General features: G+C 42.0%; 1 protein-coding gene across 1 annotated transcript in view; it reads right to left on the bottom strand.

The window, feature by feature from the left end:
- The window catches only part of CACNA1G (calcium voltage-gated channel subunit alpha1 G), a 275,653-nt gene that overhangs the window by 30,574 nt on the left and 231,874 nt on the right, over positions 1-13,205 (bottom strand). The window contains exons 24-27 of the mRNA XM_054047819.1: positions 12,714-12,803; positions 11,594-11,807; positions 8,533-8,583; positions 2,061-2,212 (exon numbers count right to left, since the gene is read on the bottom strand). Coding sequence (XP_053903794.1) covers positions 2,061-2,212; positions 8,533-8,583; positions 11,594-11,807; positions 12,714-12,803 — 507 coding nt within the window. The remainder of the gene's footprint in view (positions 1-2,060; positions 2,213-8,532; positions 8,584-11,593; positions 11,808-12,713; positions 12,804-13,205) is intronic.

Genomic DNA, 13,205 nt, shown 5'->3' on the forward strand with positions numbered 1-13,205 from the left:
GCAGCTATTAAACAGCTCACTGCAACACTGCAGAAGAGTTTAACTCTGCCCAGCCAAAACTGCACCGGTAGAATGTAATTAGCCAAAGCAGAATTTGATCAATAGTTGTTCAAACTGCTTATGCCTCTGTCCTTACGGCAGCACGGCTTGTAAAGTGGCCATTATTCAGCAGCGATATGTACTGGTCCTGCTTTGAGCAGGGGCTTGGACTAGATGACCTTCTGAGGTCCCTTCCAGCCCTGATATTCTATGATTCTAGTCTATGATTCTACTGGATTTTGACCAGTGTCCTGATGACAAAAGTCCCTTCCCATCCATATCCCATTACCAATCCCGTTCACCACCCCGGTGAAATATTATGTTGGATATAAAGCTCTTAAGAACATTTATCTGTTTAAACATCTCCAGGATAATAATTAGACTCCAGATTGGATTTAGTCACCTGGGCTCTGATTCAGCAAAGTACATAAGCACATGCATGACTTTAATCAGAGAAGTAATCCTATTCGCCTCCGTGTGACTATTCTCATTCTAACATTATTATGTACACTTAGGACAGTGGGGTCTTAGATAAAGAATTTTACTTTCCTTAAGGGAAAAATATGATGAATGTTTTTATAATACAAGTAAAAATGTCGCTGTGGAATGACTTTAATAAGCACAGGCCCTAGAGTAATTCTAATACAAGCTTCTTAGTTAATGACTGATTTAATCAGAAAGTGACTGAATCACGCAATGTGCTTCCCAGTGTATTTAAAGGTGACCTGGAAAGGAAAAAGAAATTGGGCTTGTGCCCTTTTACTTTTTGGCTAGCTTATGATGGGTTGGGGGGAGAGGAGAGGGTCTGTCTTTTTTTCCCTTTACTTGTTATTTACATTAGACATGCAGGTCCTGTCTAGCCTCAAAGAACATTTCACCCTTATTATGATTTGCATTTATTCATTTTGAAAGGAGCTAATAAAAAGAAATACAATTTATACAGCAGCAGCGGCCATTTCCATCTCATTCTTCGGCACAAGGCAGTCGTCTTCCCAGTACAGGTTGTTCTTATTATCATCGGAACAGGCCCAAGATACAGGAGCCTGACACGCTTAATAGATTAAGAGTTTGATTTTCAGAAATGCAGGGTAGCCATAACTTCAACTGAAGGCAATGGTATTCAGAACCTTTGAAAATCAGGCCCTACATGTATCTGCTTGCTGAATGTCCCAGGTAGGCACTGAGGCAAATCTCCCATTGGCCATGTCTCCATGAGGAAAGGTGCATTTTTATTAAGTATTAGCTAAGCTGTTAAAATCCTAGTACAGACAAGGTGGTTTTAGTTATAACATGTATGTTCAAATACACCTCTTCTAGTGTAGACATGAGCAGTGGGAGATTTGCCTGGGTAAAGAGTTCAGGAATTGACCCAGAAACTTTACAGTCTTCTTACTAACCGTTACCATAGAAACACTTAGTCAAGGAGAAGATTTCAAGAAAAAATAAATCGCTGCCAACTGGCTAGAGGAATGTTCATCCCAACTTTTACCACTATGGTAGGTTTTTTTTTTAAACGTTCTTGGAGTATTTATAAAGGGTAAGAGATGGGGAAGCTGAGGTACAGAGAAAAGTTACTTCCTCAGATCAAGTCACAATAGCAGGGTAGCATGGGTTAGAGGCACCCTCCTGGGACCCTGGGCACACACTCAAGCATCTGGCCCATGCCGCCACAGCTTTACTGCTGTTTGTTACTTGAGCTAGCTTTGCTCTACGCCTACATATGTTGCAGTCACACCACCGGACGGTTGTATAGACCTACCCTAAGTGACTAGTTAAGGGGTCAAGCAGCAAAACTGGGAACAGAGGTCAGAACTTCCAACTCCCACTCCTCTGCTCCAACCACATTGCCTCACTGGCTAAGGCACCAATGCTGATCATGCAAAACCATCACCCAACAGATGAAGTTTTGTAAAACTAAACCGGCCCTTGTTTTGCCCATCTCTAGTGTTCAGTGAAAGCTGAGAACATTTCTTTCCCCCATTCCATCACTGGCTATCACCAGCTTCCTTGTCTCCCGGTACCTTTGGCTGCTGGTAATGCTCCATGGCCATGGTGATCACATTGAGGCCGATCACTCCAGTGATGAACAAATCCAGGTAATGGCTCGTGCACATCTGGTGGATCAGGAGCCGGAAGCGAGAGTAATCGGAATAGTAGGGTTTACACTGTGCTTCTGAAACGGGGGGCGGGAAGAGTGGAGAGGCAGATCAGCTCATTACTCTGTGTCTCTTAAACATAAGTTCACCTTCCCTTTGCAAACTCCAAAATTGAGGCTTTCCACATTGATCACAATAAGGCTTTGGGTTTTTTCCCTGGGTGGTATGTTACCAGCCTTAATATGTAGCATGGCTACCAACAACATGGATCCATTTAAACATCTTTAATGTAACATGCACAATACTCAGCCTTTTAGTATTAGAGATGAGGTGAGTACAACTGGGACTATTGTGGGCTCCAGGAACTGTTTCATTGTACAGAAATTAAAAAGCCCTACTTTTTTTAACTTAATGGGGAAACAAAAAGAATAAATAGACAAAAACAGAAGCTGAAGAGCATGTTCAACAATCAGATACTGCACAAGATCGGTATTGACAATGGCTTCGAGAACACAGGCCCTTCCTTTATTGGTCTTATTTGAAGAGACGGCAAAAAACTCATCTCATCTCCTTTGCAGTGAACTATGGGGTTAGACAAAATTTGACACTTCAGCGGTCAGAGCTCTGAAAAACATTGAATAAATACTGTGGAAAACTGATCAGTCTATTTTAATGTCTAGAAAAATAATCCTCCATTTATACACAATTACGGAATTGTAGATTTCACTGTTAGACTTCCATGCTCAGTTGCATTGGGGATGACACATGCTCTTCAGACCCTGAATGTTTCAGGAGATAAACTAATTTACTCACCTAATCTCTAATGAGGAAATGCCAAGGCTGAGTATATAATTCAGCACAATTTTCAAGGAGGCATTATAATGCAGATTGAAGTGGAAAGGACTGTCTTGAATATGTCAGTGTATAATATTATCCTCATAATTAGATGATCAACTGGTTATAAAAATTATTGAGCCGAGAGAATTACATGGCTCGAGATTTAGCACTGCTGAACAAATGTGGGGTTTGATACATTATTCCAAATAGAAATTTGGGCATAATGAAGCCATGAAGTATAGGTATCAGTTACCCAGAGGGAAAACGAATTTTAAGTTTTGCTGGGGATATAATTTGGTGTGTAGATGGCCAATGATTCTGCAACCAAATCCATAGGTTTAACCTCACTGTATGCCCATTGCCTCACGACACGAGTTCCCGAAAATCACAGAATTTTTGTTTTTTCACTGAGACAGACTTTTCCCTTAACGCTTAAGAACCAGAGACAAGCCATTTAGCAGCTTATATGGGAAGGGTTTGGAACTCCCAACATTCTGCTCAAGTGTCATAAAATAAAAGGCAGTATTAATATTCACTTTTGGATGTGCAATATGCTGAAGGTGATCTGTACTGGAGTGCAAAAGCATAACAGCAATGAAAAGGTCTATAAAATAAATTTTAATGCTGAATCTATTGAGCACTTAACAAAAGCCAAAACTGGTGGCTTGCTGACTCACCCGACTTTTTGTCAGGGATCTCAAAATCTGCATAAATCTCCATAAAGCCACTATATCTTGATCACATTATGCTAAATTATGAGTAAGAAATTAACTAAAATGTTTGAATACAATTAAGTTAGCAATAGGGCCCAGTTACGAACCAGGTTATAATTTCAAAAAGAAACACCATCATAATTTGATCACTGATTTCTCTTAGGTTTCTGTATAATTCACATTCAAAAAAGAAAATGTCAACATTTCTGCCTCTTCTTGCAGTGGATTTACATATGAATAATTATACTGGAATTCAAATGTTTTAGCTTTGATTGGCAGGTAATTCCAAATCCCACAGAAGAGCACTGCAGCTCCTCGAATATAGCAGGGATTTACAGAGAGGTTGTAAAATGTTACCTGTGCAGAGATCCTGCACCTGGACTAGTAACAGCATGGCCTTATAAACAGGGTTGCCAAACCTTCCCCAAAACATTAACTGTTTTTTTACCTTTCAGTGAACATGGCCCTGGACTTTTCAAAGTCAAATGCTTTTCCTGATTGAATTTGAAAGTCAGTATCACCGACACATCTGCAACACTACTAATTTACAGGCCGTAAATATTTTAGCCCCTTGCCTCTGAAGAAGTGAGGTTCTTACCCACGAAAGCTTATGCTCCCAATACTTCTGTTAGTCTTAAAGGTGCCACAGGATCCTCTGTTGCTTTTTACAGACTAACACGGCTACCCCTCTGATACTTAGCCCCTGCCAGTAACTTTATTAATAGGGGTTTTCTCAACCCTGTTTATAAATCATACCACCACTCGTTTTCCCTTTCTCAACATGCTGGTCATGCATATTAGCGGAACACAGATATTACCTTGAAATGAACCACAAACAAAAATACCGTGCTGCCTGTGGGCTACAAATTAATAGCTACTGTATCTAGGTAGGCAGGGAACTTTTTGAACAGAGCAGTTGCTCTTCTTGCTGATGATATAAAGAAGCCGTATTTAAGATGGCTTACACAGATTGGCACTCTCCAGGTGTAAATTCCGTGCCCCCTATCAAACGGCAGTATTCATATTTATTGCAGAAAAAAAATCTAAACAATACCAACATCTTGGGAAATACAGACATCTGTTAAGCTCCAGGTGGTGAAGCTCACAACTAACACAACACCACATTACCGTACTGTTACAATACACCGTGTCAAGAACAACAAGAGCTCCAGATTAGTCTAGGTTATTACTGGAAAGGTTAGCTCACTTCCTGACACACAGAGAATTAAAGGAAAAGAAAAAAAAAAGGCAGAATAAGACTGCAAGAGGATGCGAGATACAGCAAAAGCCCACGACAAATCTGGCAGATAAACAGGTTCTAAATCAAACTGCTTTGCTGTGGCTGGGTGAAGAGTGGGACAGGAGAAGGAACGAACGCTAATATTTAGATACAATTAAACTGGAAAGCTCAACTAACGCAATGAAGGTTGGACAATCTACTCATAAGTCTCATTTCCCTACTACTCCTGGGAAATGATGCTCTAGCCTGATGGGCAGCTGAGTCCATTGTCACAGCTGCCCAACATTGTGGGCACTTGGTTTTAGTGGGTCATTTCCAGTGCCCTCATCCAGGCAGCTTCCTGAATAGGGGTCCTATGATGATTATATGCGCCATGCAGTGGGGTCGTTATTACAAAGGATTGCCTTAACAAGTGCCAGGAAGTGGAACCAAGGAGCCCAATGGGTGTCGGTCCACCCCAATGGGTGTCGGTTCCCTGCTTTGAGCAGGGGGTTGGACTAGATGACCTCTTGAGGTCCCTTCCAACCCTGGTATTCTATGATTCTATAATCTTGGATATTAATCAAACCATTCTTGTAACAAGTAACTATTACAGTGTGGCTTCCTTCTGGAAAGCGATTCCATAATTCAGTGATTCATACGATCAGTGACTCACTTGCACCGTGTATGAATAAAAGTGATTTTCCTAACTGCTAGTATCGTAACTGACAGTCAAGCTCCGTTATTTCTGGCTTGCATATCACCTACAATTAAGACTGTGTGGATGGAATTCAGCAAACAATATTATTGAGGATACAGGAGCCAAAAGAGAATCCAACTCCCTTTCTACTAGCTGTGCTCACTTGGTAGGGATAGTGGAATAAAACGCAGCAAGAGACCAGGTTGGACTCTGAATTCATCCCTGGAGAGTAGGAAGTTGCCATTTTTCCATAGTCACTTTTCAGAGTAGAACTGTGCTGAACTGCACAACCAGTGGAAGCTGGAATTCACCAGGGTGGCATAGTTCCACTAAGGAATGCACTTCTTTGTAAAGGTCTGTATTTACTTTGGGGATGTAAACAGGAAAACAGTGAACTTTGAACACATTAAGCAGCTGGATTTACAAACTGTACTGACAGAATTAGCTTTAAAATGTTTTGCACTGAAGGAACTTTTACATGTAAACACATTGTTTTATTCGGCTTTTATAACATTGAGTGGCATTTTTAAAGCAAAATGGAAAATGATAAATTATTCCCACTGAGAAGTTTCCAGCTGTGATAGGATATAGATCCAAAATAATAACAGTAATCTCCACTAAACACCAGTAAACAGCACAGACACACAGTACTCCATCTCATCGTCACATAAAGATAAAGGAAGCCCTTTGTAAAATACAAAGACATATGGAAGTTCTGGGTCCTCAGCTTAGGATTTCTCATCATGCTACAGAAGGTTTGACTAGTACAACATCAATATTAATTCCTTAGCATCACACAACAATTCAGAAAGAGGACTTTCTATTCTTTCACTTTGATGACTGAAGAGCAGCACAGCACATTCAATAATACTGGTTCCAGTAAAAGACAACGAAGGAAATACAAAAGCACAGATCTGACAATCACACACTTTTAAAGGTAAACTATACGTTTCTTTCTGAGTCTGCATTGGATAATGGCCAGTTTTGGAATGAGATCAAAGCATTCAAACAAAACAAAACAAACAAAATGCTAGATGAAGCTCTTGGCGACCGGAAGAGGTCTTATGTGGTGAAGATGCTCACAACCAAATTAAAAACAAACAAACAAAAAAACCTAGGGCCTGCTCCTTCAATCCTTCCCCAGGCACTGATGTCTGATTAAGGGGTGGAGGATTGGACTCCTAGCAATAACAGAGAGGATGAAGGCAAGGATATTAAAACACAAGGAGTGGCAATGGTGAGGAGATTCAGATTCATTAAAGCATGTTGGGGCATTTTCATTCTAAGAAGATCAGGATCTTCCTTTTGCCTGAGTTATTTCTCACCAATGAATGAGCAACATTGATTTTCCATGGGAGTTTTGCCTGACTGAGAACAGCAGGACCAAGACTCATTGTCTCAAACTGGGCTGCCCTTTCACTGGAATGGTTTTTGGACATGTAATTTTCCTTGAATGCACTTATGGATTTATTTCAATATTAACAAATCTTTAATTATTCAGACTAAAATTCTTAACAATTCATGATTTAAAAAAAGAACTACTGCTGAGATCAAAGCTGCTGCTTCTTAAAAAAAAAAAACAGAGGAAAGATCTGCAGCCTGAAGCACCTTCTGGTGAGGAATGAATGAAAGGGGGAGAAGTGAGTTAAGTAGACAGGAGAGGGTGAGATTAGATTCTTAGCAATTCTAATCAGAGCTCCCCCGTCTTCTCCAGGACTCTGAAGTTTGTTTCACCTGAGTTACAAGATCTGATGTACTACAGCTTGTAGATACTAATGAAACTTAAACATTCTTTCTGCAGACAGGGCTGTGGTGTGAATCGAACTGGTTAGAAATCAAGAAAACATTTTTTTCCCCTTGAATTCTGAAATTTTGGTAAAACAAAAAATCATTAAAATTTGAAAAGTTTCCACTAGCTCTAGTAGGGAAATTGCAGTGAGAATAAAAGTGCTAACCTCACATTTCCTTCCCCAGCTCCTCAGGGGTTAATGGCTAACCTTCCATTGACTCAGGACCCCATTGGCACAGAATTAAGGCCATTCAATGGGGCCCCGTAGCTAAAGCCCAGAATTCAGTGAGTGACCTCCCTACAACTTAGTTCATACAGCTGTGCTCTGCCAGATGGGGGAAGGTCCTTGAGATCCACAACAGAGAATTTGTCCATATATGGCACACGTACATCTCCCCAAGGTGCTCAAGGTATCTGCACAGAGCTCTCAGCTGGTATGAAGGACCTTGTGACCCACCCAAGGCTGTTATCTTCTCTACCTGTCCCTGGTCGAGCTGGACCCAATAACCTGGGGACTTCCTGTGGCTTTAAGTTTGACAGCATGGAGGATGAAATCTACCCCTGTGCAAACTGCCAGCATGGGGTCTATGTCCCACTTCTGCTGTAGGGCTATGCACTAGCATTATGCACAGGGGCTGGGTTTCACTCTGAGGTTAGCCGGTTTTCTCTTCCTGGAATACTAGCAATGCAACAAGCTAGTTCTGGAAAAATACCCTACTTTAGCTGGGTCATTTGGCTTCCAGGGATACCGCTGCAGAATGTTCAGAAACTCCTAAGGGTTTACGGTTAGAAAGTGAGTGTGAACAACACAGGACCCATTTCAAAATCCAGTCACTATTCTCAAAAACAAAAAGTCTGACAATGTTTGGATGAAAACCGGAAAAATGATTAAAAAAAACAAACAGAACCCCCGCCTTCCCCCCCCCGATAAAAGGTGTAAATTAAGATTTGCAAGTGCCTGGCCTGAGTCAGGTCTGCAGACCTGCCAGTTAAAGATGATACACCTGTGCCATGAAGTAAGCAAACAAGACTTCCACCACACACACAGTTTAGTGGGATGCCTCACAGCAGCATTGGCCAGCCGTTAGTTACACAGCACTGCCATTCAAGTGAGACGAGACGTTAAGATTTCCCAGTACCTTGCACTGCACTGGCTGAGCTCTCCATTATTACATCATCCAGCATTAGATCTAAAAGAATGAAACGACATTAATCATCTGGCAGGACGCGCGGCAAGAGTTTCATTCCCCTTCAACAGTTTCTACAGTTCTCCCGTCAACTAGCCAGGTCTGTAATGGCTGTAGCACGAAGAGTTCGAATAATGTTCTCTCCTAGATATCTTTTTGGTGAGTGGAATCTGCTATCCCTGCCCCTTCTGATACAGTGGGGTAAAACTAAGGGCCAGATGCTCCCCCCACTTACGCCAGTGCGACCCCAATGGACTCAATGAGGTTGCGGCAGGTTAACTGACAGAACTTTCCCCCCTTAAAAAGGTAGGGCCAATTCACCCCAGCATAAGACCTACATACCACTTGGTCTGAGGAGGACTTATGCAAAAGCTTTAGCAGAGGATGAATTTCACATTAGCAGAGGAATGGCTAAATTTGCTGCTTGCAATCCTGCATACTACACAGCTAGGTTCTACATCTGTCATGTAAGCTCTGTATTGGTATGCCCATATGTTTCTCTTTTTCATATGCAGCACTCTGTCTTCTTATGGGAATAGACTAGCATTTAAAAAAAACGACCGTGCAGTCAGTTAAACTCATTCCTACTATTAGCTACAACAACAACAAAATCAGTGACAAGGCCAACTTTGACATAAAGAAGAACAGGAGTACTTGTGGCACCTTAGAGACTAACAAATTTATTAGAGCATAAGCTTTCGTGGACTACAGCCCACTTCTTCGGATGCACAAGTGCCACAAGTACTCCTGTTCTTCTTTTTGCGGATACAGACTAACACGGCTGTTACTCTGAAATTTGACATAAAGGAAACCCCAGTTTTGCTATCGTGGATCTGAGGGTAGAAGCAAGCCCCTTATCCCGAAATGGCATGCCAGTTACAACTACAGATGGCAAAGCAAAGCAATGACACCTACTTGTCATTGAGAGCAAAACTGGATCTTTCCAGTCAAAACCAACATTTTCATTGAATGTTAACTGAGAAAAGCTTTGTTCTAAAGCTTTGGAAGGCTTCATGTCTTTCTTTTTTTTAAGGAGGTTTAGCACTCAGCAGTCTTCTGTTCCTCAGTAGACGATCTGAGTATTACCTCTTTAATTAGACATTTTACAGAACTGAATGCAAATAGCCACATCTCCAAGGATGCTTTGTGATTCTTTCCCAGACCAGCCTTACGTCTGATTCATCTTTTTTCTTCTAGCATTATAAATAAGGTCATTCATAATATCTCTGTATATTTATTCTAATGACATTTAGAATGTTTTCTTTCCAAAACCAAACCATACAAAAGGGACATTGGCATCCAGCATGTAACTGTATGGTCTAAGGAAGCAGCGGTCACTCAGCAATTGTGTCTGGGAATTCAGACTAGCCTAAAGCGCTTTCGATACATATTAATTGTTTGGAGGGAAAAAATCCTTTGATATATCAGCTGTATCCCATTTAATTGAGACTGACAGATAAGATCCTTAACTAGGAGCTTTATTAATTGCGTCCACACTGGGTGAAGAGCCACACAGTACTGGTTACATCTCCCAAAGTTCACTGGGCTCATTGTAACACCCAGAAAGGAACTGGGGCACAGTCTCTTCTTTGATTGAGCCGCAGTTCTGAGCAGGAATCTGGAGATGCTATAATGTACCCAGGATATTAGAATATTCCTTCTTTAGGCCCAGATCCTGCAGTGCAGGCAATCGGGCGCTGTGCAGCTGCAGAGCTCTGGCCATGCCATTTTCACTGCAGGATCAGGGCCTTAAGCCCTGATTCGGAAAAGCACCCTATTTGGGACAACATATACGCATTGTGCTTAAATACCATAGAAATCAATGGGATTTAAGCACATGCTTCAAGCGAAGCACATGCTTAAGAGCCATGCTGCAAAGGGATGGGCTTAAGCATGGGCTTAAGTGTTTTCTGAATGGGAGCCTTAGTGATATTTGTGCTGCAGCAGTATAACTAAGCTCATTGCAACTTTTATAAACCTTTCAGATTTAACATTACCAGCTTTCAGATTCCTAGCACAAGCTCCTGATCGGAGACAGACTCTTAAACATCAGTGACGTCCGTCCAAGATAGAAAATGAAATGTGAAAGGAGTGGAGACAAGTAGTAAGGAGACCGAACGGGAGAGGGTAACAAGAGAGATACCATGAAGAGATGGGCATTTGAAAAAATGCAACCAGAACAGAAAGCATGCAAGATGGAGAAGAGTACCTCTGGCCTTTGACCTCTGACCTGAATGTTATTTCCTGCTTTTTCAACCAAACCAAAACTGAAGTAAAAAGAAAAAGGTCAGGTTTTTAGACTTTTGACAGAGTGCGCAGGTCTAGCATCCTTTCATTACTCTACATTACAGAATTTTTAAAGCTACGTTATTCTAAGAGGGCCACAAGTTTGTGTCAAGCTTTATCGTTCAATTTATCTCACATCAATGACAGTTCATCTGGTTAATTTGTCTTACTGAATTCTTTTTCAATCTGTATTTCTCAAGCAAACTCATTGATATGTATCTATAGGGTGTTTTTAAAAAGCGTTTCTAGAATAAGATGGCTTCATTATTTTATTACATCCTTGAATAGCCCTAGAGCTACTTTGCCAACAAATTAACCTGCCTGATAAATTAGACAGGTAATGTTGCCGTGGCATTACAAGGCTGTAATAAACCAAATAGTGAATCCAGTTATCAGCAACAGTGCTCGAGACTTGGAAGATTTCTGGCCTAGTCTGACACTGTTGATCTTTGCAGTTGTCACTATTTGTGTAACGCTGAGTTGTGCTATCCACGAAGCTCCAGGTTCGGGTTTTTGGGTTTTAAATAACCTTGTATGAAAAGGTCATTGCAAATCATGCAGCCATGGCTTCCTGCTCAGCCTAACATGGCGCTGTTTCCTTCATGCAAATTTCATAGCTTGGACATGCTTTTGTTTGGAGGAGAATGATCATCAGATGCTAGGCAGGGGTTAGGGGATTGTGTCAAAGGTCAAGCAGGACTCAGAAAGATGTGGAAAGACTACCGACCAGCCATCTGTTTCTCCTTACTCCTTCTCTTTTTCTCCAGCCGGCGAAGTCTCTTCTCCTCCCGTCTCTTGGCTTCTTCCTCCTCCTGGTGCTGCCGACACTTGTGGAAATTCTCCACCACGACCCCCACGAACATGTTGAGGACGAAGAAGGCCACAATCAGCAGGAAGGAGATGAAGTAGAGGAGCATCCAAGGGTTATAGTTCATAACTGGCTACAGGTTGGAGGGAGATAGATGCCAGTTGAATTACAACAGGCAGAGTATGGAGCAAACTGAGAGTAGACAGATTCTTGCTAGTCAGGCTCGAGCTGGGATGTTAAAGAGAGCAATGTGGAAGTTGCAGGTCCAGCTGCAGTTTGGGGTCTCAAGCCTAGGGGTTGGATGGGCCTGAACTGAGACAGCCACATGGCTATTTTTAGCGCACTAGCTTGAGCCCCACTAGCACAAGTCTGTCTATGTAGGCTGGGAGGCTTGCTTCCAGCCGCAGTGCAGTGTAGACATACCCTGAAGAGGTAGACGGAGCAGAACAGCAAGGCCTGCTTTCTCAAAAGCAGCTAGAGATGTTGGGTGCTCAACTTAAGACACCTTAAAGGTGTCTTAAGCACAATCAGGCTCCTTTGAGGTGTCACGAATTGGGCACCCAAAGTCACTTGAATACTGAAGAGGCATAAATGGTCTGTTGTGCCAAAGAGTGAGGCAACAGAATCCTTTGCAACTCTCCCAGGCCAGCAATAATAGGAATTTGTACATAGACAAAGTAGCAGCTTTCTCCAGAGGCGCTCAAAGACTCTTCAGGCTCACAAAACCCCTCTCAGATAGGTAGGGTTCCCCATTTTACAGCTACGCTGGACATTTCTTCAAGCACCATAAGTGGGTACAATGAGCTATTGACACTTATGTCATAGCATGGTTTTGTTGCAGTGTATAACTAGTAGAGATGGGTCCCAGTTGGAACCTTTCATTTGACCTCTGTCATGCCCGCGCCTTGGTTTGGATAAAATGGAACCCAGATCCAAACCACCTCCCAATGTTTCACTTTTGCAAGACGAACAACGTTTTGTAAAATGAAAACCAAACCATAGCCACTTTGGCGGCTTCTCTCTACTAGGCAAAACATACCTGCTGGTCAACTCCTACAGCATCAAGGCCATCATACATGATGTCCACCCACCCATCTTTGGAGGCCAGAACAAACAGAGACATCAGGGCCTAGAAATGCAAGGGAAAAAGTTGCATTTAGTTGGAACCCAGCTTATTAGATGCTCTCTTTTACCTGTCACATTCAACTCTCCTTTGCCCTTCTCCATTTTGGGATTTGCATTTGTGCTACTATTTTACCTTGCCGATAATAGGAAACTTTTGATGTCCAAGGTTTCCTGGCAGCAAAAACCTGTCAATGTCAGACACCGGTCCAGCAATAAGGGCTAATTCGAAAACCACAAAGCCAAACACAAAGGCAGCTTCATTTTCGCCCTCCAGGTCTCCACTGCTCATTACTAATTAGGCCCTACCATGCTGCTAAAATAAGGATGTGCTCCATCGGCAGTTGTAAATGAATGGGATGTTGAGATGCACCGGGTACAGGATGTCCAGCCACATTAGTCAAGCCCT

This window comes from Malaclemys terrapin, chromosome 13 (genome assembly GCF_027887155.1).
Source record: "Malaclemys terrapin pileata isolate rMalTer1 chromosome 13, rMalTer1.hap1, whole genome shotgun sequence".
Lineage (NCBI taxonomy): Eukaryota > Metazoa > Chordata > Testudines > Emydidae > Malaclemys > Malaclemys terrapin.